General features: G+C 40.8%; 1 protein-coding gene across 2 annotated transcripts in view; it reads right to left on the reverse strand.

The window, feature by feature from the left end:
* Positions 1-23,756, reverse strand: part of LAMA3 (laminin subunit alpha 3) — a 266,072-nt gene that overhangs the window by 127,897 nt on the left and 114,419 nt on the right. For both annotated transcript variants that reach the window (XM_032859753.1, XM_032859754.1), the window contains 8 exons: positions 18,218-18,355; positions 16,075-16,121; positions 15,017-15,116; positions 14,043-14,095; positions 13,707-13,812; positions 12,894-12,993; positions 5,907-6,063; positions 1,087-1,219 (listed from right to left, as the gene is read on the reverse strand). In XM_032859753.1, the coding sequence (XP_032715644.1) occupies positions 1,087-1,219; positions 5,907-6,063; positions 12,894-12,993; positions 13,707-13,812; positions 14,043-14,095; positions 15,017-15,116; positions 16,075-16,121; positions 18,218-18,355 (834 nt within the window). The remainder of the gene's footprint in view (positions 1-1,086; positions 1,220-5,906; positions 6,064-12,893; positions 12,994-13,706; positions 13,813-14,042; positions 14,096-15,016; positions 15,117-16,074; positions 16,122-18,217; positions 18,356-23,756) is intronic.

Here is a 23,756-nt window from a genome sequence, read left to right on the forward strand (position 1 = left end):
ATTATTTTGTTCTTTTATTTTCTATGGAAGAACATGTGTTCCTTCTGAAATAAGAAAAAGTTGTGGTTTTCTGTTTGTTTGTTTTTGGAGTACAAAGGTTTTCTTCTTCATGGAACACACAGAGGACCTCCTATAGAGGTTCAGAAACAAACCAAACTGCTTAATCTGAGCTGAGCCCACCTGAGCCTTTTTCTTCAGAAGAAACATTTGCTCCAAACCCTTGCATTTTCTCTGCCAACATCCCCTAGATCCAGGTTCAGGACAGGATGCAGTGCCCACAGCCAACATGCCCTTTGCTCCTCAATGATGGGACAAGAAAGGTGAGGGATTACAGGCCAGAAAACAGGATAATTCAGCACAGAGTGGACAGTCGTATTTGGGAGGAGGCAGAGATCCTTGTATTTCAACCTTAAATTGGATTTCTACAGGCGCCATTTTGTGTCCATGTGGGATTCCTAGCGCTTCCTGGAATCAGCTGCCAGGAAAGATAGATGCTCTAACTCTTGCAGAACAGACTTCCAGGCCTCATGCTCTGACAAGATCCATCCTCTGACAAGCTAATCTTCTGCCCTCAGGACTCCCTCACCTTCAGTGATATTTGCATGTTCCTCTCTGGAGCTCTCTTGGGCTTCTCTTGGCTTTACACACCATTCACCTTAAAATTCCTCCCCTCACCCATTTCTCCTTGGCCTATTTGGGGTGCCTGAAACAATGGGAAAATTTAGGGCAGTAGGCCAAGATCCCTCCAATACCACCCCAGAGGTGACACCCACTCTACCATGAATGGGTGATGAATTAGCTTTACCCTGTGGTGATATCATAACCCCTGGGGTTCAGCCAAAACACACAGGTTGTTACATCAAGTTTTTTAAAAGACAGTTAATGATAAACTTAACAGGAAAATTTGAATAAGCAGGATGTTTAGAGATTGAAAAAGTAGCAAAGGACAGGGCACTAGGGCACCACTCTCATCAGACTCTGCATCGGACTTCAACTCTTCTCAGAAGGTAACTCTGTGAAACTTGGAGAGAATGTTTCACTAATCAGTTATTTCCTAATCCAAAAGAGGCTTGAAAATTTGCCTACCTGTTTCAGCCCGGTATGGATAAATTGTCACACGACCAGATATGGCTTCTGTTCCAGGGTTAACGTATTTCAGAATAACACGAAACAAAGAGTGACTTGACTTCCCCACATTAAGCATGATCCTCACTTCATTCTGAAAAACACCAAAACGCCAAGAGACAACTGGCTAAAAGTGTCTAACTAGGGGACCAGTGTCCACTAGAGAAACCTGGATAGAGTGTAGTCAATGCTTGCCAAACAGTGACTACACTCGATTCAGGTCTCACTAGTGGACCTGTAATGTATACACATGCCCACTCTCTCTCTCACTCACTCACTCTCCCACTCAGCAAGCACCAAATAACTAACTCTGTAGAAGATGAAAATAGGCAGACCCAGCGATAAATTAAAAAACACTTAAAGTTATAGTGAAAACCTGTTTCCTCAGCAACTGGGATCCCCTTTGGACCCTTCTGGAATCAGGCAGACAGAGTGAATATAAGCTCGACTAGTGTAAGGAAAGCCATAGTGACAGGGGCAACCATCAGTTGGGAGAAACAAAGAGGCAGAAGAGAAGGAAAGGGCAGTGTTATTGGACACCACCACCCCTGTAGAGGGACAGCTCCGGGGTCCGATTCACATACCTAAAATTCTAAATGGTCACAGAAACGTACGTTGGCTAAGTAAAGGTTAAAATACTCCAAACACATTAGTGATAAAATCTAGATGTAACTAAAATATGTCCAAGTCATATGGAATTGTTCTCAGTCTCTATCCAAAGAGAACGTAGGCTTTTTTAAAAAATTATTTTATTTTTTTTCATTGTGATGAGTGTACTCTTTCAACTCTATTTCACCCACCCCCTTCACTGACCTCCCCTCTGGTAACCACCAGTTTGTTCTTTATAGTTATGAGGCTGTTTCTTGGTTTCTCTCTCTCTCTCTCTCTCTCCTTTGTTTCCTTTGCTTATTTGCTTTGTTTCTTAAATCCCACATATAAGTGACATCATATGGTATTTGTCATTCTCTGTCTTATTTTGCTTAGTATTCAACTCTCTAGATTCACCCACATTGTTACAAATGACAAGATTTCATTCTTTTTTATGACTGAGTAATATTCCATTCCAATGATAAAGGGGACAATCCTACAGAAGGATGTAACAATTGTAAATATTTATGCACCCAATATGGGAGTATGCAAATAAATGAAACAGTTATTAACAAGCACAGAGGAAATAATCAATAGTAATACAGTAATTGGGGACTTTAACACACCATTTACATTGATGAACAGATAATCCAAATAGAAAATCAACAAGGAAACAGTGGTTTTGAATGACACCCTAGACCGGATGGATTTAATAGACATATTCAGAACATTCCACCCTAAAACAGCAGAATACACATTCTTTTCAAGTGCACATAGAGCAGTCTCCAGAACAGATCACATTATCAGGCCACAACTCAAGCCTCAACAAATTCAAAAAGATCAAAGTCATACCATGCACCTTTTCTGACCACAGCATTATGAAACTAGAGAGCAACCACCAGAAAATATCTGGAAAGAACACAAATACATGGAGGTTAACTAACATGCTACTAAACAATGAGTGGGTCACTCAAGAAATCAAAAAAGAAATAAAATATTACATGGAGACAAAAGAAAATAAAAATACAAAGTTCCAAAATCTTTGGGATCCAGCAAAAGCTGTTCTAAGAAGAAAGCTTACAGCAACACAGGCCTACGTCAAGAGGCAAGAAAAATCTCCAATAAACAACCTAATGTTACACCTAAAGAAGCTAGAAAAAGAAAAACAAACAAAACCCAAACCCAGCAAAAGGAAGGAAATACTAAAGATCAGAGCAGAAATAAATGATACGGAAACTAAACAAACAAACAAACAAACAAAAAACAAAAAAATAATCGAACAGACCAATGAAACCAGGAGCTGATTTTTTTTAAAAGATCAACAAAATTGGTTAACTCTCTAGCCAGACTCATCAAAAAATAAGAGAGGGAAAGAGCCCAATAAACAAAATCACTAACAAAAGAGAAGTAACAACAAACACAACAGAAATACAAACAGTTGTAACAGAATGTTGTGAAAAACGATATACCAACAAATTGGGCAGCTTAGAGGAAATGGATAAATTCCTAGAAACATAACCTACCAAAATGAAAGCAGGAATAGAAATTTTGAACAAATTGCTAGCAATAAAACTGAATCGGTAATCAAAAACCCCCCAAAAGCTAAAGTCTATAGGACCAGACAGCTTCACAGGCGAATTCTACCAAACATTTCAAGAACAGTTAATACCTATGCTTCTCAAACTATTCCAAAATATAGAAGAGGAAGGAAAACTTCCAAATGCATCCTATGAGGCCAGTATCACCCTGACCCTAAAACCAGATAAAACACTACAAAAAGAAAACTCCATCTCTGATGTAGTTATCTCAATATCTCAATATCTCTGATGAACAGAGATGCAAAAATCTTCATTAAAATATTAGCAAACAGAATCCAACAGTACATTTAAAAAAATCATTCAGCATGATCAAGTAGGATTTATTCCTGGGCTGCAAGGGGGGTTCAATATTTGCAAATCAGTCAATGTGATATGTCACATCAATATGATCCTTTCAATAGATGCAGTAGAAGTATTTGACAAGGTACAACATCCACCCATGATAAAAACCATCTGCATAGTAGGTCTGGAGGGAACACATCTCAACATAATAAAGGCTTTATTTGAAAAACAGTCAACATCATATTCAATGGTGAAAAACTGAGAGCCTTTCCCTTAAGGTCAGAATAAGACAAGGATGTCCACTCTCACCACTTTTATTCAGCATAGCACTGGAAGTCCTAGCCACGCTAATCAGATAACCCAAAGAAATAAAAGGCATCCAAATCGGCAAGGGAGAAATAAAACTCTATTTACAAATGACGTGATAACATATATAGAAAACCCTAAAGACTGCACTCAACGTGGGCTTTTTAACTTGACAGAATCCATCTCTAAGGGTTAGTTCCATATTGGAAAATAAAAATGCAAAAATGTATAAGGAGCAAAGTTAGGGGTGATTTGGCAGAGAAACTCCGTCATTTGAAATTCATTTCCTTTGCAGGGCGCCTGGGTGGCTCAGTCAGTTGAGTGTCTGCCTCTGGCTCAGGTCATGATCCCAGAGCCCTGGGAGCCAGCCCCGTGTCACATTCCCTGCTCAACAGAGAGCCTGCTTCTCCCTCTCCCTCTGCCCCTCCCCACCACTCGTTTTCTCTCTCCCTCTGTCAAATAAATAAATAAAATCTCAAAAAAAAAAAAATTCATTTCCTTTGTGTTAACTAGTCATTCTTTCAAACTGTAAACACTGGGAGAAGGTATCCACCTTGACTGGAATCTCAGTCACTCACATCCTATTCTGACTTAATGGACTCCACTGCTTTTTTCTGAATCACGAAGATTGGAATACTAACGAAACTGAATTTTATATTGGGGAAAAGGAGAAAGAAGTGAGGTCTTATGATCTTACGTACTGTTGGGGCGCCTGGGTGACTCAGTCAGTTAGACATCCGACTCTTGGTCTCAGGGCTGTCAGACTGAGCCCTGAGCTGGGCTCCATGCACAGCACAGAGCCTGCTTGAAATTCTCTCTCTCTCTCTCTCCTTCTCCCTCCCCCCCTCCCTTCCCACTCAAGTGCACTCTCTCTGTCTCTCTCTAAAATAAATAAATTTTTTAAAAAATGGATCCTAGGCACTGTTTGAGAAAGGATCCTGATGAGGGACCCTGATCAGGCAAGAAGCAACTTTAGAACCAATGATGGCTCCAAGAGAACTGTGACCCTGTCCCTGTTCCTCTAAGGGGTGACTTATGTAAACATAACAAGTATAGGATCTGCTAAGGACAAATATTGGGTCACCATGGTCATCAATTTACACCTTATGTTCTGAATTTCTCCACTGAGAAACACAATTTCAAGAGAACAACCTCAAAGAGAAATCCTGAGAACAAAACTTTTCAGAAATTCTTGGTTGTAAATATTGCATAAGCTCTAAATGAGAAAATATGTAATTGTAATGACAAAATTTGTAAATTCCCTAACTATTCCAACAGGAAACCAAGAGCAATGGATACTGTAGAGAAGAATGAAGGAAAGGAAAATGAAATAGCATTAAATTCCTCATTGATCTTAGTTTCTATTCATAGAGTAATTCAGAGTTTAAAAAAGCAAAGCAAAACAAAACAAAACAACCAGCATCTGAGGGTTTTGAAGGGGCGGGGGATGGGAAGTTGGGGGAACCAGGTGGTGGGTATTAGGGAGGGCACGGATTGCATGGAGCACTGGGTGTGGTACAAAAAACAATGAATACTGTTACACTGAAAAGAAATAAAAAATTTAAAAAAACAAAACAACAACAACAAAAAACAACAACCAGTGCTGGTCAAATATCAACCACACACACTATTGGAATTATTTAATCCAATTCATTTTTATTCTCTACAAATATTTTTAAAGAACCTTGTCTCTTATGCTAAAATATAGATGAATCCCACTTGGAAAACAACTGCTTATAAAAAAAATCTCTAGAGTTAAACACTAGTTTTCTTTAACCCCTTCTTTGTCTGATTTGGTGACCAAATTAAATTAACAGTAAACTGTGACTGATACATATACTTTTCAGTTAAAATCCAATATTACCCCAAGCCCTATCCATAGTCTGGAGAAAGAGAATCCTGGAGTCAGTTTTGGGGACAGCTTACCTTTTGGGAAGACTCACTGAGAGTCTTTTGGCTACATATATGCCTCACCCTGCCACAAAGCAATATCTGCTGGCTACATACCTGCACCAAGGTCATCTGAGCATATCCTCTCCAACTGAACTCAGGGAACTCCAGGGGATCAAATCCAAACCTAAGTTCTCTTCCATTAGGTGTGGTACCATCTTCAATCTCATACTTCATATGATGTAAATCCGGGAAATAGTAGTTGTTCTCAGGGCTTTTGCAAATAAAACATGGATACAGCAAGTTATGTTCACCAATAATCCTAACAGTCTTTAATCTCAATAGCTACTGTGAAAACTCCTACCAAATTGACAGGATACAATAAATGAAAAGAAATAAAAGAGAACTCCCCCTGCTTTTTCTTTAAATTATTGCTTTCATTCATGCAAACACTCATAAAACACACCCAACGCCTATCGGTCTAAGCAATAAAATGAGAAACTCACTTAGCACAACCCATAATGGTGGCAACCTTTAATATGTTCCAAATGGTTGCCAACAACTTACCAAAATCAAATTAGGTTATTTACTATAAATCCACCCATCCGTCCATCTATTCATTCATTTATGTACTCATATTCACTTATTATACAAATATTAATATATATATATATATGCACCAGACACTGTTGTTAAGTACCATATATGCAATAGTGAATGTGATATAAAATATTTTATATGTTAAGTTTACAAGTTAGATACATTTATGTATATATATTTAATATATTCAAATATATTATATTTATTTATTTTTTATTTTATTTATTTATATTTATTTATATTTATATATTTAATATATTCAAATATATTATATATTTATATATTCAAATATAATATATTTGATATATTATATCAAATTATATATGTAATATATATAATATATTTAAATATATTAAATATATTATATATAATTATATAATTATATATAATAAATATATAAATAATATTTATTATTTATTATTTATTGTTATAATATAATAAAATATATAATATATATTCAAATATATTATATATTACATATATAATTTGATATGATAAATATTATATATAATATATATTTAATAATTTATTAAAATATCAATTTAATGTTTAAAATATATTAAATAATATTTTTACAATTTTAATATATTTTAAATATATTATATATTTGTATATGATATAAATAATACTTAATATATTAAATATATATAAATGTATCTAACGTGTAGACTTGTAAAAATATATTTATATATAAATATATGTATAATATATTTAATATATTAAATATATGTATTAAACTATATATATACAGTTTAATCATTATGATGACTTTTTTATGCCTTGAATTTTCTTAAACCATAGGTCTATATATGGATTCTTTTCAAGAGTCCAATAATGGCAATCCCAGAGAATGATCAGAAACACTACACTGTTTATGTGACATTTGACAATCAAATAATTTGAAGTTCTTCAAAGCGACATATTTTGACAATCCAGTAACAAACTAACAGCAGTTAGTGGATTTAAAGCCATAAAAATCATTTAGTCAAAGGAAATAAAAGGTCATGGCCCTACATTACAAGCAGAATTACAAATGCTTACAATTTCTCTGGAAGTGATATACAAAGGTCCTTAAAAATGTTCTTACCCATTGACCCAGTAATTCTACTTCCAGGAATGTATTCTAAAGAACAATTTTATATATAGTGTCAAAAAATTAACATAAAAGAACATTTATAATAGTGAAAGCTTAGAAACAATGTAAATGTACAATTATGAAATAATTTAAAAATTATGAAATACTATGTAACCATTAATATTTCTGAAGACTAATGATAATGGAAAATATCTGCAATATCATGTGAAGTGAAGAAATGGATACAAATTTTATGAAGCAAATATACTGATTTGTATTCATAGAAAAAGCCTAGAAAAAAATATACAAAAAAATATTAAAAGGAGTTATTTCTGGGTGGTGGAATAGGTAGGTCTTTTTTTCCTTTTATTTTTAGGTACTTACTAAAACTTTACAATGAACATATATTTATTACCACAAAAATTATTTGGAAAACAAAGTGAAAGTGAATGCCTTCTAAACTTGTAAGAAAAATGAACAATGTTCAGATAATATAAAAAACAAATATTTGGCAGGAATTTAGTACAAAAAGACAAAATGTTTACCAACCCTGAGAAAAGCCAGTATGGCATCTTTGATGCTGGTTTGCGATCCTTATAACCTAGTTACAACTTACCACTAAATCAAAGGACATGTCCTAAATTTCATATGTACGTATTGGCTGTAATGTAAAAAAATCAGTATTTTTGCCTCGGGGTGGGTAACTTAATTCTTACTCGGTTGCATTATTTTTACCTGAAAAATAGCCAATTGCCTACATTGGTGGAAGGAAACTTAGCTGGTTAAGTGGGGGAAAGCTCACTTTATCAACAGGGAGGTGGAAAAAAGATAAAACATGGGTGGAAAATGTTTCTGAACCTATTTACAAAATTCCTCTGGTCCGTCATGTGCCTCATTAGTCTGCAGGGAAACATACCCACAGATGTGTCCTCCTCCTTCACAGACCCTTTATTATGCGACCCAGCAGTGACTGCCATTTAGAAATGACTGAAGAAAGCTCAGCTGGATTGCTCTGACTTTTAGAATTCAAATGCTGAAAACATCAAGGGAAAGGAGAGAAATGTTGTACTAATGAAATACAGAAAATTTACTTTAACTATTTCTTCATTATTTCTTTATTATTCTATTGATAATGCAGATTTCTTCATTATTTCTTCATTATTCTATTGATAATGCAGAAGCAGTGAAGATACTTGCAATTTAGAAGTTGCATTTCATAGTTTCCAGTGTATGATTATATGCCAGAATATTAAAAATTAGTTTTTTCTTTCAAGAGAAAATTATCAGCGTTTCCAAAAAAATCTATATTGATCTAGCAGACATGTTCAGGACATTCTAGCCTAAAACAGCAGAATACACATTCTTTTCAAGTACATAGAACAGTCTCCAGAACAGATCACATATCAGGCCACAACTCAAGCCTCAACAAATTCAAAAAGATCAAAGTCATACCATGCACCTTTTCTGACCACAGCACTATGAAACTAGAGAGCAACCACCAGAAAATATCTGGAAAGAACACAAATACATGGAGGTTAAATAACATGCTATTAAAGAATGAATGGGTCACTTAAGAAATCAAAGAAGAAATAAAATATTACATGGAGACAAAAGAAAATAAAACACCAAGTTCCAAAATCTTTGGGATCCAGCAAAAGCTGTTCTAGGAAGGAAGCTTACAGCAACACAGGCCTACCTCAAGAGGCAAGAAAAATCTCCAATAAACAACCTAATGCTACACCTAAAGAAGCTAGAAAAAGGAGAACAAACAAAACCCAAACCCAACAAAAGGAAGGAAATGCTGAAGATCAGAACAGAAATAAATGAAATAGAAACAAAAATACCAACAGGACAGAAAACGAAACCAGGAGCTGGTTCTTTGAAAAGAGCAATGAAACTGATCAACCTTAAACAGAATCACTGGAAAGAGAGACAGAGTCAAATAAACAAAATCAGAAATCAAAGAGGAGAAAAAAGAGGAGAAAAACAACCAACACCACTGAAATATAAAGGATTATATGAGAATATTGTGAAAAATCATATGCCAAAAAACTGGACAACCTAGAAGAAATGGATACATTCCTAGAAACATATAACCTCTTAAAACAGAACCAGGAGGAAATAGAAAATTTGAACAGATTGATTACCAGCAATGAAACTGAATCAGTAATCAAAGTAAACTCCCAACAAAGAAAAGTCCAGGACCAGATGAATTCACAGATGAAGTCTACCAAACATTTAAAGAAGAGTTAATACCTATTCTCAAACCATTCCAAAAAAGGAAAGCTTTCAAATTCATTCTATGAATTCAGCATTACCCTGATACAAAAACCAGGTAAAGAAACTAGACACACACACACACACACAGATATAACCATAAGCCAAGATCTCTGATGAACATTGATGCAAAAATCCTCAATAAAATATTAGCGAACAGAATCCGACAATACATTAAAACAGCCATTCAGCACAATCAAGTGGGATTTATTCCTGGGATGCGAAGGTGGTTCAATATTTGCAAATCAATCAATGTGATAAATCACATCAACAACAGAAAGGATAAAAACCATATCATCATTTCAACAGATGCAGAAAAAACATCTGACAAAGTAGGACATTCACTCATGATAAAAAATTTTAACAGAGCAGGTTTACATGGAACATACCTCAACATAATAAAGGCCTCATATGAAAAACCCAAAGCAAACATCATACTCAATGGAGAAAAACACTTTCTCCCTAAGCTCAGGAAAAAGACAAGGATGTCCACTCTTACTAGTTTTATTCAACATAGCACTGGAAGTCCTAGCTACAGCAATCAGACAACAAAATGGACTAAAAGGCATCCACATTTGTAAGGAAGAGGTAAAAACTTTCACTATTTGCAGATGACATGGTACTATACATAGAAACCCCAAAAAACTTCACTCAAAACTACTAGAACTAGTAAATGAATTTGGTAAAGTTGCACTGCATTTCTATAGACTAATAATGAAGTAGCAGAAATTAAACAGAAATTAAAATAGTCCCATACGTAATTACACCAAAAATAATAAAGTATGTAGGAATAACCTTAACCAGAGAGATAAAGACCTGTACTCTGAAAACTAGAAAACATTGATGAAAGAAACTGAAGAGGACACAGAGAAATGGAAGACATTCCATGCCCATCGATTGAAAAAACAAATACTATTAAAATGTCCGTATTACCCAAAGCAACCTACACATTTAAGGCAATCCCTATCAAAATACCAACAGTATTTTTCACAAAACGAAAACAAATAATCCTAAAATGTGTATGGAACCACAAAAGACCCCAAATTGCCAAAGCAATCTTAAAAAAGAACAAAACTGGAGGTATCATGATCCGAGATTTCAACATACACTACAAAGGTGTAGTCATCAAAAACACTGGTACTGGCACAAAAACAGACACATAGATCAACAGAACATAATAGAGAGCCCAGAAATAAACCCACAATTATGTGGTCAATTAGTCTTCAACAAAGGAGGCAAGAATACGCAATGGGGAAAAATTCTCTAACAAACGGTGTTGGGGAAACAGGACACCTACATGCAAAAGAATGAAACTGGACCACTTTCTTACACCATATACAAAAATAAACTCAAAATGGATTAAGGGCCTAAATGTGAGACCTGAAACCATCAAAATCCTTGAAGAGGGCACAGACAGTAATTTCTCTGACATTGGCCATAGCAATTTGTCTAGACATGTCTCCTGAGGCAAGGGAAACAAAAGCCAAAATAAACTACTGGGACTACATCAAAATAAAACGCTTCTGCAAGGCAGAGGAAGCAATCAACGAAACTAACATTCAACCTGTGGAATGGGAGAAGCTATTGGAAAATAATGTATCTTATCAACGGCTAGCATCCAAAATTTATAAATAACTTATACAACTCCACACCAAAAAAACCCACATAATCCAATTTACAAATAGGAAGAAGAGATGAACAGATATTCCTCCAAAGAAGACCTGCAGACAGCCAACAGACACATGAAAAGATGCTCAACATCACTCATCACTAGGAAAATGCAAATCAAAACCACAACGAGAAGCACACCTGTTAGAATGGCTAAAATCAGCAACATAAGAAGCAACAGGTGTTGGCCAGGATGTGGAGAAAAAGGAACCGTCTGGTACTGTTGGTGGGAAAACTGGAGCTGCCACTATGGAAAATAGTATGGGGGTTCCTTGAAAAATTCAAAATAGAATTACCATATAAGCCAGTAATTCCACTTCTGGCTATTTATTCCCAAAATAGGAAAATATTAACCTGAAAAGACACATGCACCCCCAAGTTTATAGCAGCATTACTTATAATAGACAAGTGATGGAAGCAGCCCAAGTGCCCATCGATAGATGAACAGATAAAAATGTGGTATGTGTATATGTATATGATCAATATTATTCAGCCATTAAAAAAAAAGAATGAAATTTTGCCATTTGCTACAACGTGGATAGATCTGGAGGATAAGATACAACACTAAGTGAAATAAGTCAGTCAGAAAAAGATAAATACTGTATGATTTTATATATATGTGGAATTTAAAAAACAAAACCAATAAACAAAGGAAAAAGAGACAAACTAAAAAACAAACAAACAAACAAAAACCCCCCAAACAACAGACTCTTAACTACAGAGAAGAAACTGGTGGTGGTCAGAGGGGAGATGAGCGGGGGATGGGTAAAATAGGTGAAAGAGATGAAGAGTGAACTTATCATGACGAGCAGAGTAATGTATAAGATTGTTCAATCACTGTATTTTACATCTGAAACTCATGTAACATTGTATGTTAATTATACTGGAATTGAAATCTTTTTTAAAATCTAGAAATTGTTAAATATGACATGACACGGAGACAGGAAGCGGCTGTCCCTGTGACAGCTCCTCCGGGAGCTCAGCTCCACTCACTCCCCTGCTCCTACAGTTCATTTTAATTAGCTTCTGCAGGAGATGAGGGACTTCATCCGGCTTCTAGAGCTTTCTTCGCCTTCCCTCCCACCGCATCCAGTGTAACACATGCGGCCCCTCCATGCCTTCAGTCACGGGTCCCAAGGGAGAAGCTGAGCCTGAAACAACTGGGCCCGGGAGCCTACCCATTGCTAGGCCCCTCCCAGCTGTGACTTTCACACAGAGGTTCGGCCACGGGAACCCCCTCAAGCGTCCAGCTCTAGTCCTGTCCACCTGGCTTTTAGTACCTGTGGGAACTTTCCAGGGAGGCGGATGTCTTTAGGGCAACTGTACCTCCTGCTTTAACTGGGCCCACTGACCAGTGTCCAGATCGCCCAGGACAGTACATCTTCCTCTGCCCTCTCGTCTCTTCACCAGAACTCTCAGCACAGCCAGGACTCTGCGAGTTTTCTAGCACAGCAGTACAGGAAGGGCCCGCCCTGGAGACTCACCGCTGGCACGCCGTCCCCACGACATGCTCTCGGCAACGGCATCCTCCCGAGGGTCCGCTGCACAGGGGGCTGATGGCTCCACCAACATCACACTGACACCCTGAAGGTCAGAGAATGACAGCAGTGACCCATCCAAGCATCTCCATGTAGAAATGGAGAAGCAGAAACCAGTAAGGACGGGGCTGCTTCATACTCCTGCCACATCTCATAGCCTGCGGATGTTAGAAATACGTAGTGACCTCCCGGAGCGACATGGGAGGTGCCCCCCAAGGCCCACATGTGAGCTGGAGGTGCTCTTGGAGGTCAGCCCCAACATGCTGTCCAGCACAAGGGGCCAGAAGCCCAGGAGCAAACCACGATTTAGCAGGTGGCGCTCTCGTAACCAACATCTTCTACAGAGAGTCTGTGGGGAGGAGGCAACAGCAGCCTTGTGGGGCCACACGCCTGCAGGTGTATTTAACACAGCGTTAGCTCTAAGATCTGGTGCGAGCTGATCTGATAATACAAAATACATCTTCCAAATGACTGTCTTGACGTTATTTACGAAACTAACAGACGCCTCCCCCTCCATCCCAATGATGTTTTCTCTAATTAAACCAACAATGTGCTGGGAGAAGAGAAATAGAGGCAGCCCCAACTACAGTTTATTATTCATCTCAACTGAGTATTTGGCCAAACTCCCTGGAACAGAATTTTTTAGTCCCATCCCATCAGAAAGACTGCATGAAGACAAGGGAACTCAGAAGAGAGGTTCTCCTGCCGGTCTTTGCCCATCAACACTGACCTTCCTCAGGACCCAGTGGAACTATTTACCTTGACACCCAAAGTAATTGCTCTTTTCCAAAGCAAAATACCCATCTTCACACGTGTCACAGGAATCGCCACTGACGTGGGACTTGCAGTGACAGTCACCATCTTGCTGCAGAATAAGCCGGATGACAAAGTTTGGTAAGATTGCCCAATTTGCTAGTCTTCAAGATTTAAAACTGACTCGCTGTATTATAACATGAAGCAGTTAGTGAGGGTCTGAAAATGTCCAGGGAAGTTAGCATGCCCCCTACAATCACAGAGGCACTAACCCCCTCCCACAGACACCCCAATATCCTCTGCTCCAACACGCACTGGTTTAGGGACAATGGGCCATGTTACCTGTCCACACTCTCCGATTCCGCTCACTGTTCCCGCCACGTGGCACTGGCATTCTGTGAAGAGAAAAGAGCATCCTTGGACCAAGGCTGCTGGAAATGTGACACAGCAGCCATGCGGCATGTGTGGTCCCTGTCAGGTAAACCTCACCAGAATTCCGGTTTGCTCCACTGAAGCCTAAAATGGGACAGCTTTCTGGGGTCAGCGGAACCACCAGATCAACAGCACCCACGTATAAGGACTAATGGCTACTTTATGACCACTCTAAGACAAAGGTTGCAACAGCATGGGATTTTTAAATGATTCTAATGTCAAGGTCATTACTGATATGCTTACATGAAAACATACTCGAGGGGCACCTGGGACACTCAGCCGGTTAATTGTCAGCTTTTGGCTCAGGTCATGATCCTGGGGTCCTGGGATCAAGCCCCACATCGAGCCCCACGTCAGGCTCCCTGCTCAGTGGGGAGTCCGGTTCTACTTCTCCCTCTGCCCCTCCCCTCTGCTCGTGCGCTCGCACTCTCTCTCTCAAATAAATAAAATCTTAACAAAGAAAAGAAAAGAAAAGAAAAGAAAAGAAAGAAAGAAAGAAAGAAGGAAAGAAAGACATTCTACTTAAGGACATATCCACTCCACTTAGCCACCTTTAGCTTGGCTTCAATCTAAGCATAAAATGAAAATAAAACCAAACCCGAAAGGGCGGTATAAAAAAGAAGACAGTATAAACCACTTATCAAGTAGCTGCCTTTGCAAACACCAAAATACATATGGAAACGGGATATAAATCCCTTGCTGAGATTTTCAAAATGACAAAAGTTCTGCCAAAAGCAGGGGAAAAAAACATCAAAACATTTACACAAAATTTCAGACAAATTGAACTTATTAAATAAATAGCTCTTCCATGGGTTTAGTCACTGAAGTAGGGAAAATTAAGAAGAATTTGCAATATCATAAATTATTATGTGTAAAAATTTCACCTGAACATCCATTGGGGTTTTCTTTGGCCAGATTCCAATATAATGGTTTGCAGATGCTACAAGAAGGACTTTCCACATGAGCCTTGCATTGGCAATATCCCTTTGAAAGAAAAGCAAACTAACACTTGACATCTCAAAATTAAGACATGTTTTCAAACATATGTTCTGAACAAAGCTTGTCACAGAATTATATTTTGGATAAGTATTTAAGTGTAACCAGAGAGGAAAAAAGTACTGTGTTGATTTCAACAGACAGCTCAAGGCTTTTGTTTTATTCTTCACTTATTTTTTTCTACACATAATCCATATTTGTGGTTAAAACAAAATGGGACATTTTCATTTTTCATTTCTGATGTTTCAGAAACAGAAACATTTAAAAATCACTTTTACTGTTAACACTGTCTTATCTGTTGATTCTGGGACAGCAAGAACTACTCCTTTAAATGGAAAAGTATTTGAAAATTTAACATGTTGAGGATCAGTAGACAAGGATGTTTATCTGAAAGTACTTTTGTAGGATGCAAGGGTCACTCTCTCACTGTTAGGAGGCAGAACCTCTCTTCCTCTGTCCCTTGAATGCCTGGAGGGCCACCACCTCCAGGCTTGGAAGCTAAGAAGACAGATCATTTCTAAAGCACTTAGAAACCTCATCAGAATACCATGGTATTCACAATATCACATACGCACTTTGAACAAGAACAATGACCTCTTTCACAATTTGGCTTTGGGTCTTATTTGAATTTACTTTTAATTTTGGGATGCTCCCCCGTGCGTTAGTCTCTAATATGTATCCAAATACATCAGTTAGAATTGTATCCCTGGGGCACCTGGGTGGCTCAGTGGGTTAAGTCTCTGCCTTTGGCTCAGGTCATGGTCTCAGAGTCCTGGGATCAAGGTCCACATCAGGCTCTCTGCTCATCAGGAAGCCTGCTTCACCCTCTCTCCCTGCCTGCCTCTCTGCCTACCTGTGATCTCTCTCTCTCTTTGTAAATTTTTTTTTAAAATTTTAAATTAAAAAAAAAAAAAGAATTGTATCCCTTTTATAATCCTCTACTTACCAAATTGGAGTCCAGGGTACCGGCTGGGTCACAGCGACCTGTGAAGTCTGAACATGATTTAGAAATATTTTAAATGCCTACTGTTTTTATGTCTGTCTCTTGGTTTGCTTTGATGTTTCACATTTTAAAAAGTTTTATTTGTTTTCAAAAACAATGCACCTACATTTGTATTTCTTGATAGATGGGTGGCAAGGATTTTGCGTGTAATTCAGAAAAAGGCACACCCTGAATAACCCTTAGGGTCTTTAATCCCCAAATCACCCCCTTTGGCCACTTAACTCCATCCCCTGCCTAGTACTATGAAGTTCATTTCGGACTGAGGATGAAGGAGATGGGGGAAAGGACACTCCAGAATTTTGAACATCTTTAGGACTGTCCAGAAGAGGGCGATATCATACCAAGAAACTTTTTAATCGTCCAGTGAATAGAAGCTACAGGATTTGGTAAGCACAATTTTTTTAGTCAACCAAGACTTAATTCCTTAATTATCACAATCCTCTTGTTCCCCACCTGTACTAAAATTATTTCTACAATGAATTAGTTTGTTCTCCTACCTTAGTCAATATGGTATTACGAGCCCAAGAGAATCTCTCTTCGACACAGTGGAATCCTGCAATGTCTCAGCATTCCCATTCTAACAGCAGTATGACGGTTAGAAAGGAAGGGGGTTTGGGTAAGCCTGCCCGAGCCTGGTTTTTCCAATAATTTAAATAACCTCATAAAGGGATCTTGTTTTCTTATAAGTTATTGTGTAGACATTTTGCCTTTGTCGCCTCTGTTTTCAGCTTGTCCCTTGATGATTGCACTTGTCTCTCCTTCTCTGTTTGGATGTTCCCTCACATTCTTTCTTCTGTAAGAGTGAACACATCCTTCCACCTCTTTACTGTTTTTCAACCTGGCCATGCCCGGCCTCTGGCTCCTGCCCAGGCTGACCACTGTGGCCATCTGGCTCTAGAGGAATAATGGTGGCTGTCCCAGCCCTCTGTCCAGAAGCCACCATGCTTCCTTCCTCTCCTGACCCCCTGGAGGTGAGCGGACACACCCGGGACAGCCCTGCACCCTGGGGACCTTTGAGCCTTCTCGAAAGCCAACTGCCCCTCTGAACACTGGCTACAATTTCTACAAGCAAGAAAACCCGGTGTCTTGAGGATTCTGGTGAGTCAGATTCTGGGCAATCAGGTAGGCGCTGTGGCCCTGTCTTCAAACAGCTGGGAATGCAGAGCACAGAGTGCTCCCGAGAGTAGGAAGAAGTCAGAGAAAATCAAAACCTCCAAGCGGAAAGTCCGCTGCAGCCTTCCTCAAATACCTCTTCTCAACAGGGAAAGGGGCCGCTAGAGCCACTGCCGGAGACCCTTGCCACTAGAGGCTACAAGCCCCCAGGAGCGTGGGGAGATGCGACCGATGGGCAGCTTATTTCTGGGCCCCCTGCCACAGAGCATGGCAGAGTCTCAGAGTCTCCCACTATCTGGGGGGGGAGGGGATGAGGGGATAAGTAGTGAGGATGGCCCAAGACAGTGACAGTGTTTCTCCCAGATTGACTCTAGGTCTCCCCCCTCCCCTGGCACCTGTGCTGTGGGAGAACAATGCCCCCAGGAGGCCAAGGGCAGCGAGGAGAGAGGGGCAGAAACACAGCATAGGTCCCGCTCTGCCCGCTAGCAAGGAGACCTGCTCGAGTCACCCCTTAGGGGATTACAGAGCAGTCAGCATCCGTGCTGTGAGCTTGGAACCAGAGAGAAGCCAGGATGCCTTGGGAAGAAGGAAGGGGTCAAGGAGCACTTGGTGTAGCTCAAAGGGGTCCCCTTGACCACACTGTTATACATAGGAATTGACATGCAAATCAAGAAATATAAATTTATAAGACAATAATTTAAAATTTTAATATTTTTAAAATAATTTAAAATAATTATTTAATATATTTAATTTAAATAATTTAAAATATTTTTTTAAGAATGAATCATTTCTGATTTCCTTTGAGGATGCGTTGTCTGATACGTGCATTTGCAATGGACTTGAACTGGGGAAGAACCAGGCCAATGAGGGTCAAGTGTGTCCAGGTGACGAGTGGTGGGTCATCTGGGCTTGTCTGGGAGTCTGGCTGGCTGTACACATTTCGGAGAGGGGCCCGCCCTCTGGTCTTCCCTACCTTGGCAGTGAGGGAAATCATAGGCTCCTGAGAGACACCTGTCACATCGCTGTCCTGTAACCCCTGGAAGGCATTCACACTGTCCCATCACCGGGTTGCAGGGCGTCTGGTAGGAGCCAAGGGCCGAACACTGGCAGGCTGGAGAAAAAGACATCAGTCAGACCCAGGGCAGCAGGGTGTGGGGCCTGGATAGAGCCCAGAGGTGGGTCAGGGAGACCCAAATGCAAATTCCCGCTATGTGGGGGTGGAGGTAATTAGGAAAAACACACATTCGATGACCTCGGAGAGCTCAAAATCCAGGAACAGGGCCAGGGAGCTACTGACACAGTACAAAGCACCTCCCCCACCCTCACACGCACCACTGCCAAGAAACGGTAAAAGAAATAAAGACACGTGGCCCAGTGCTACTCAGCCCACTCTTGGCAGACAGCAGGCCAAGGACTCCGATCTCCTACTGCCTTCTGGCTCAGCGTTCTTCCACGGCCCCTCGTTCCCTTGGGCCTGCCTGCGGAGGTCATGGCCCTACCAAGGGGCACATTACTGAGGAAACATTCTTGGGCTCTGGGAGGGTTAATTTTTATAATGCCAACACGGCTACACTATGAAGCTCAGACGTTTAGCCAGCAGCGATCTAGGTATTGCTGGGAAGGTTGGTTTTTTTAAAGATGTAATTAATATTTCAATCAGTTGACCTTGAATAGAGCCAGTCACCTTCCACAGTGAGGGAAAGACCTCATCCAATCAGTTGAAAGCCTTAAGAGAAAGACAGAGGGTCCCGAGGAAGAAGAAACCCTGCCCATGGGATCTGAGGTGCCACAACAATTCTTCCCTGGGTCTCCAGCCCACCAGCCTACCCTGCGGATTTTAGACACACCAGCCCCCACAATCATGCAAGCCAATTCCTTAAAATAAATCTCTCTCCATAGATACACACACACCTACATCCTACTGGTTCTGTTTCTCTGGAGAGTCCTGATTAACATAAGTTCTTTCTGCTATTTCTGTCTTAAAGGATAGCAAATGCAAAAAAAAAAAAAAAAAAAACAAAAAACACTGGCAGGCAGCTAGGGCCGCCCGGCGGAGACAGTTCCAACCAGCGTAATGTGGGGGACGTGGTGGCCCCTGACTCCTCGGGGCATAGAGGTTGTCTAGGGGGCCTCAGGAAACAGTTACCCTCCAGAGATGAAAACAAAGACCCAGCCTTAAAGGCACGTACGTTGTTTTAAAGCACGAACTACTCCATCTGGCATCACACGTCTCACTCCAAGCCAACCAGCAGTGACAGCTGCCAGATTCCAAACCCAAACCTCCGGATTCCAAACCCAAACCTCAACATTGGCAACCCCTCCTCCCTCTTGGAAATACTGTAATGTCCTGCAAACATTTTCATGCTACTCTTTGTGTTGGTCCCAGTCCTTTGACGTTTCTGGAGTATTTTTACCTCTCGTCTCCTCCTCGTTTCAGCTTTAACACAGACATTTTTATAAACTCCAAAGAGCATAAACACTAAGGACAGAAGAGCTCCAAAGGGACAAAGAGTGTGTCTGTTGTACTCCCCCGTGTCTTCCAGCATCACAGACAGCCCATTCCCAGTATACGCCAAATAGACACTTGCTCACTGAAAGAATAAGGAGCGACTAGAATCTTCCGTCCGCCCACCCTGTGCAGGTTCTTGGCATGCACTCCCTCACGGAGCCTTGCAGCACTGCCAAGAGACGGGTACTCTATGAGTAACGCCGTCCTCTTCTCCAATAGTTAATAAGCCCATTGGGTGAGGTGAGGCCCTACCAACACCATGCACGTCACAAGGTAAATGTTACTCCTTATTGCTTCCAGGACGCTGATACTGCCCATGACTTTGGAGCTTTGCCTTCTGTTGGAAAAGCAGGCTGGCACCTTCTCCAGCCAGAGCCACAAAGCCAACAGTCGGTAACACGGCACTTGCCCCCACCCCCACCTCTCAGGTTAACCTGGCCTAGAGCAGACTCAATCTACAGAAGATCCTCAGGGTTCTTCCAACCAACCCCCTCGATGTTCTCCTAGACAAAAACTGAACTCAAAGTGAAGGGCCAGTTCAAGACCCATTTGCACCGAAGATCTCTCAGACTTCCCCCTATGCCCAGCCCTAGGGTTTTGTCTCCCCTCTTGGAAAAGCGGGGTGGGGGTCTCCCAGGACTGTCCCGAGCCAGAAACCTTCCCTGAAGCGCCATCGTCATTAGCGGGGGCCGTTTGACCTCTTCTCTTGGCCGTTTTGTCTGATTCATGGGACTGTGCTGACAGGTAGAAAGAGGTTAATCTTGCTCTGGTGACCTTTTTCTGGTTTTGTAAGGAAAGACCTGTCACCACAACCCAAGGACTATAGCAAACTCCAACAGGGACAGTTCCTGGCCCCGGGTCAGGTGAGTGTTGTTGAGGCTGGGGAACAGCTGTACTTGGCCCCCCTTCAGTTCCTACTCATGGGAGAACCACTTGTCTCCACAGCCCACTCCCTCCTAGACGCTGTTCTAAGGGCTGACCAGGTGCTGCACCAGGGAAGGAGGGGAGAGGGAGGAGGAGAAACATGAAGAAGAGGAAAGCAGGAATGGAGGGGAGAGGAAAAGTGGGGGGTGAGTAGGAGGAGGAAAAGAGGGGAGTAATCCCCCAAATGACCAAGTTAACTGAATTAAAGTTATATGGTGTCATTGAGGATAAAGAGGTACACCAGATATCAAGGTAAACACAAGTTCTAAATACATATAGACAGTTCTCCACTGGGGTCTCCTATCTACGATTTGACTTTCACGTATGAAAAAGAAAACTGCAGGGCATTTGCGTGAGTGGAAACTAAAATGAGAAGAATACAGCATTGTACTTAGGGAAGTCTGGAGCAAATTAAGTTAATGTGAAACATGAATGCAGGATGCCGTTGGCAAGAACAACTTAGAAGTGTTTTAAAGTTTCTCCTCAAGAAGATTTTTTAAATCTTTGACACAATATAGGGCAAAGCCATAAGAACCTTTTTTTTTTTTTTTTTTTTTTTTGCTAGACTATACTGGACCATCTGATGTAGCATTTGGGGTCATGCTGATTTTATTCTAAAATTCAGTGGCCAAGCCATCAGTTTCGTCTTAAGAAAAAAAAAAAATCACAAATTAAAATACTGGGTTGGACGTCATTGCTAGACGAAGCTCAGATTTCAGTGAGTCTGAGCCTTGGGCACTAGCCTCAAAGCCACCCCCAAGGGAAAATCTTAAAAAGATCACAAAAGCTGTTGGAAAAAGGAAACAGCAAGAGAAGAGAGATTATCACAGACAGAATTCTTCCAGAACCTAGCAGTCCAAATGGAACACAAGCTTCAAGGTGCACGCCCACACCATGCCAGGAATACAGAGGATGGTGCTTCTCCTGCAAAACTTGAACAGTGGTGGTGGGCTCCTCTGGGGCTGGATGTGGTCTGGCAGGGTCCACTGAGACAGGACTTGAGGTGATCTGTTCTCCCTGACCCCGCTGCTTGAATTCCAAAGCCTGAGTTATGCTTTCTCCCGCAAGGGCACAATGCGCCTGTCCCTTTGACTCTGTGTGAGCCCTTCCTCCACTTGAGCCACGACTTTGAACCAGACAGAACCCAGCAGAGGCTGGCTACACACATTCACCCGGGAGGCCAGGGAGCACCTGCGGCTCTCCCCTGGCTCCTTTCTGCAGCCCCTCGGCACACCTTCTCAGTCTCGTGTTTCTGTGGTTTGCCTTTTGGCCCGTGAGCCCAGAGGACTTCATTCGGTTTTGGAAGCAGAGCTCTACACCAACTGTACCAAAAATATAAATGAGAAGATACCTTCTTATTTTTTTGAAAAATCCAGACTCTATCATTTAAACAAGGAACATTGCATTATGCACAGTGGCTGATTAAAGAGTTTTCATGTCAGGGACATCTCCTTAGGAAAAAAAGATGCTGCAGTTAAACCTCATGGGTCTTCCGAATCTCTTATAGGACTGGTCACTCTGGGGTTTTCTCGGAGAGCTGTGGATTTCAGCGACACACAGTTCCACCAGCCTGTTTGGTTACAGCATCCTGAGTCTGCGCGGGCGGGGCCGAGGGTGGGGGTGGGGCAGCTCTTCCCCTTACTCCACCCACGCTGTTCAGCCTGTGGACTTCACTGTGGTTCCCTGGATGTGGGGAGACTAGGGCTTGGCCAGTCAGAGCACGGCATTCCACGGCCACCGGCTGTGGTTCAGAAATGGGCACATGATTCAATCAGAACCAGACTTGGCCTGGAGGAGTGCATGCTCTTTTCCCTAGACTTGAACGTGGAAGAATGGACGTCCGTCTGCTCAGGCTGCTGTAACAAAATACCACAGACAAAGCAGCTTGAACAACAGATGTTTACTTTCTTGCTGTTCTAGAGGTTGGTTAGCCCAAGATCAAGGTGCCAGCAGACTTGAGATCTCTGGGTACTGTCTTCCTGGCTTTCAGACAGCTGTCTTCCTGCTGTGCCCTCACATGGCAGCGATAGTATATTTAAAAGCTCACAGGTGTCTCTTTTTAGAATGAAACTAATCCTATCAGATCAATTACTTACCTTAATTACTTTCTTACTCCAAATACAGTCACCTTGGAGGTTAGAGCTTCAACATATGAACTTAAAGGGCACTCAATTCAGTCTATAGCAACGAATGTCTGAGAAGTGTCAGCTACCATCTTACCACCACCTGAGACCTCAAAATGAAGCCAATCTACACAAGAACAGGCTTGCAAGATGGAGAAAAACAGACCCTGCCAACATCTTTTGAGCCCCTGGATCAACCTGTTCCTGAAACCAATGCTGCCTGAACTATTCAATTACAGCCAATAAATTCTTTGTGCCTTCAGTCGGTTCAGGTTACGTTTTCTGTCACATGAAACTATAGAGTCAAAATGGACTCTTCAATCACCAAGATGTTCTCTTTTTAAAAGTACTCTTACAAAATAGAGCTCTTACCAAAATGTATTCGGTATCTTCCATCCTCCTGAAATGTGTTTTCGGATATAATTTCACCGCTACATCATGACCGAGAGCCATTAATATGGTATTCATTTCCTGATTCTAACAGTGACATCCTCAGTACCTCCTGAGTTGAGGATGACTATCTGCTTCTCACCAAATGGTCCCAAGCAGTTACACTTCCTCAGTTTCATGTCTGTTCCTCCCTTACGGTCAGTGTGCTGTCTTAGCAGTTCTCCCCACCCTTCCATGTTTCTAATTCACCATCCGTGTGGCTTAGAAAACAACCAAACTTGACACAATTATTTAAAAAAAAAAAAAAAGACATAGGTAAGAGAGGGCCTACGGGATCTTCTAGAAGTGAAATGCATGGATTTTAGCGCAGAACTTTGAAACTGTCCTTTTTCACTTTACAGAGGCAATAGGGGTTGAGGGGTCTTACTGCCTGGTTCTCTCCTTTTTGCTCCAGATACATGAGCCAGATAACCAAATTCCATCTAGATGGAGTAATACTGCTCTGCAGTTCAAAGAATGAGAGCATATACTTAAAAAACAGTCATTTTTAAGTGGAAAAAATGACC

This window comes from Lontra canadensis, unplaced genomic scaffold (genome assembly GCF_010015895.1).
Source record: "Lontra canadensis isolate GAN:19392208 unplaced genomic scaffold, GSC_riverotter_1.0 scaffold17, whole genome shotgun sequence".
Taxonomy (NCBI): Eukaryota; Metazoa; Chordata; class Mammalia; order Carnivora; family Mustelidae; genus Lontra; species Lontra canadensis.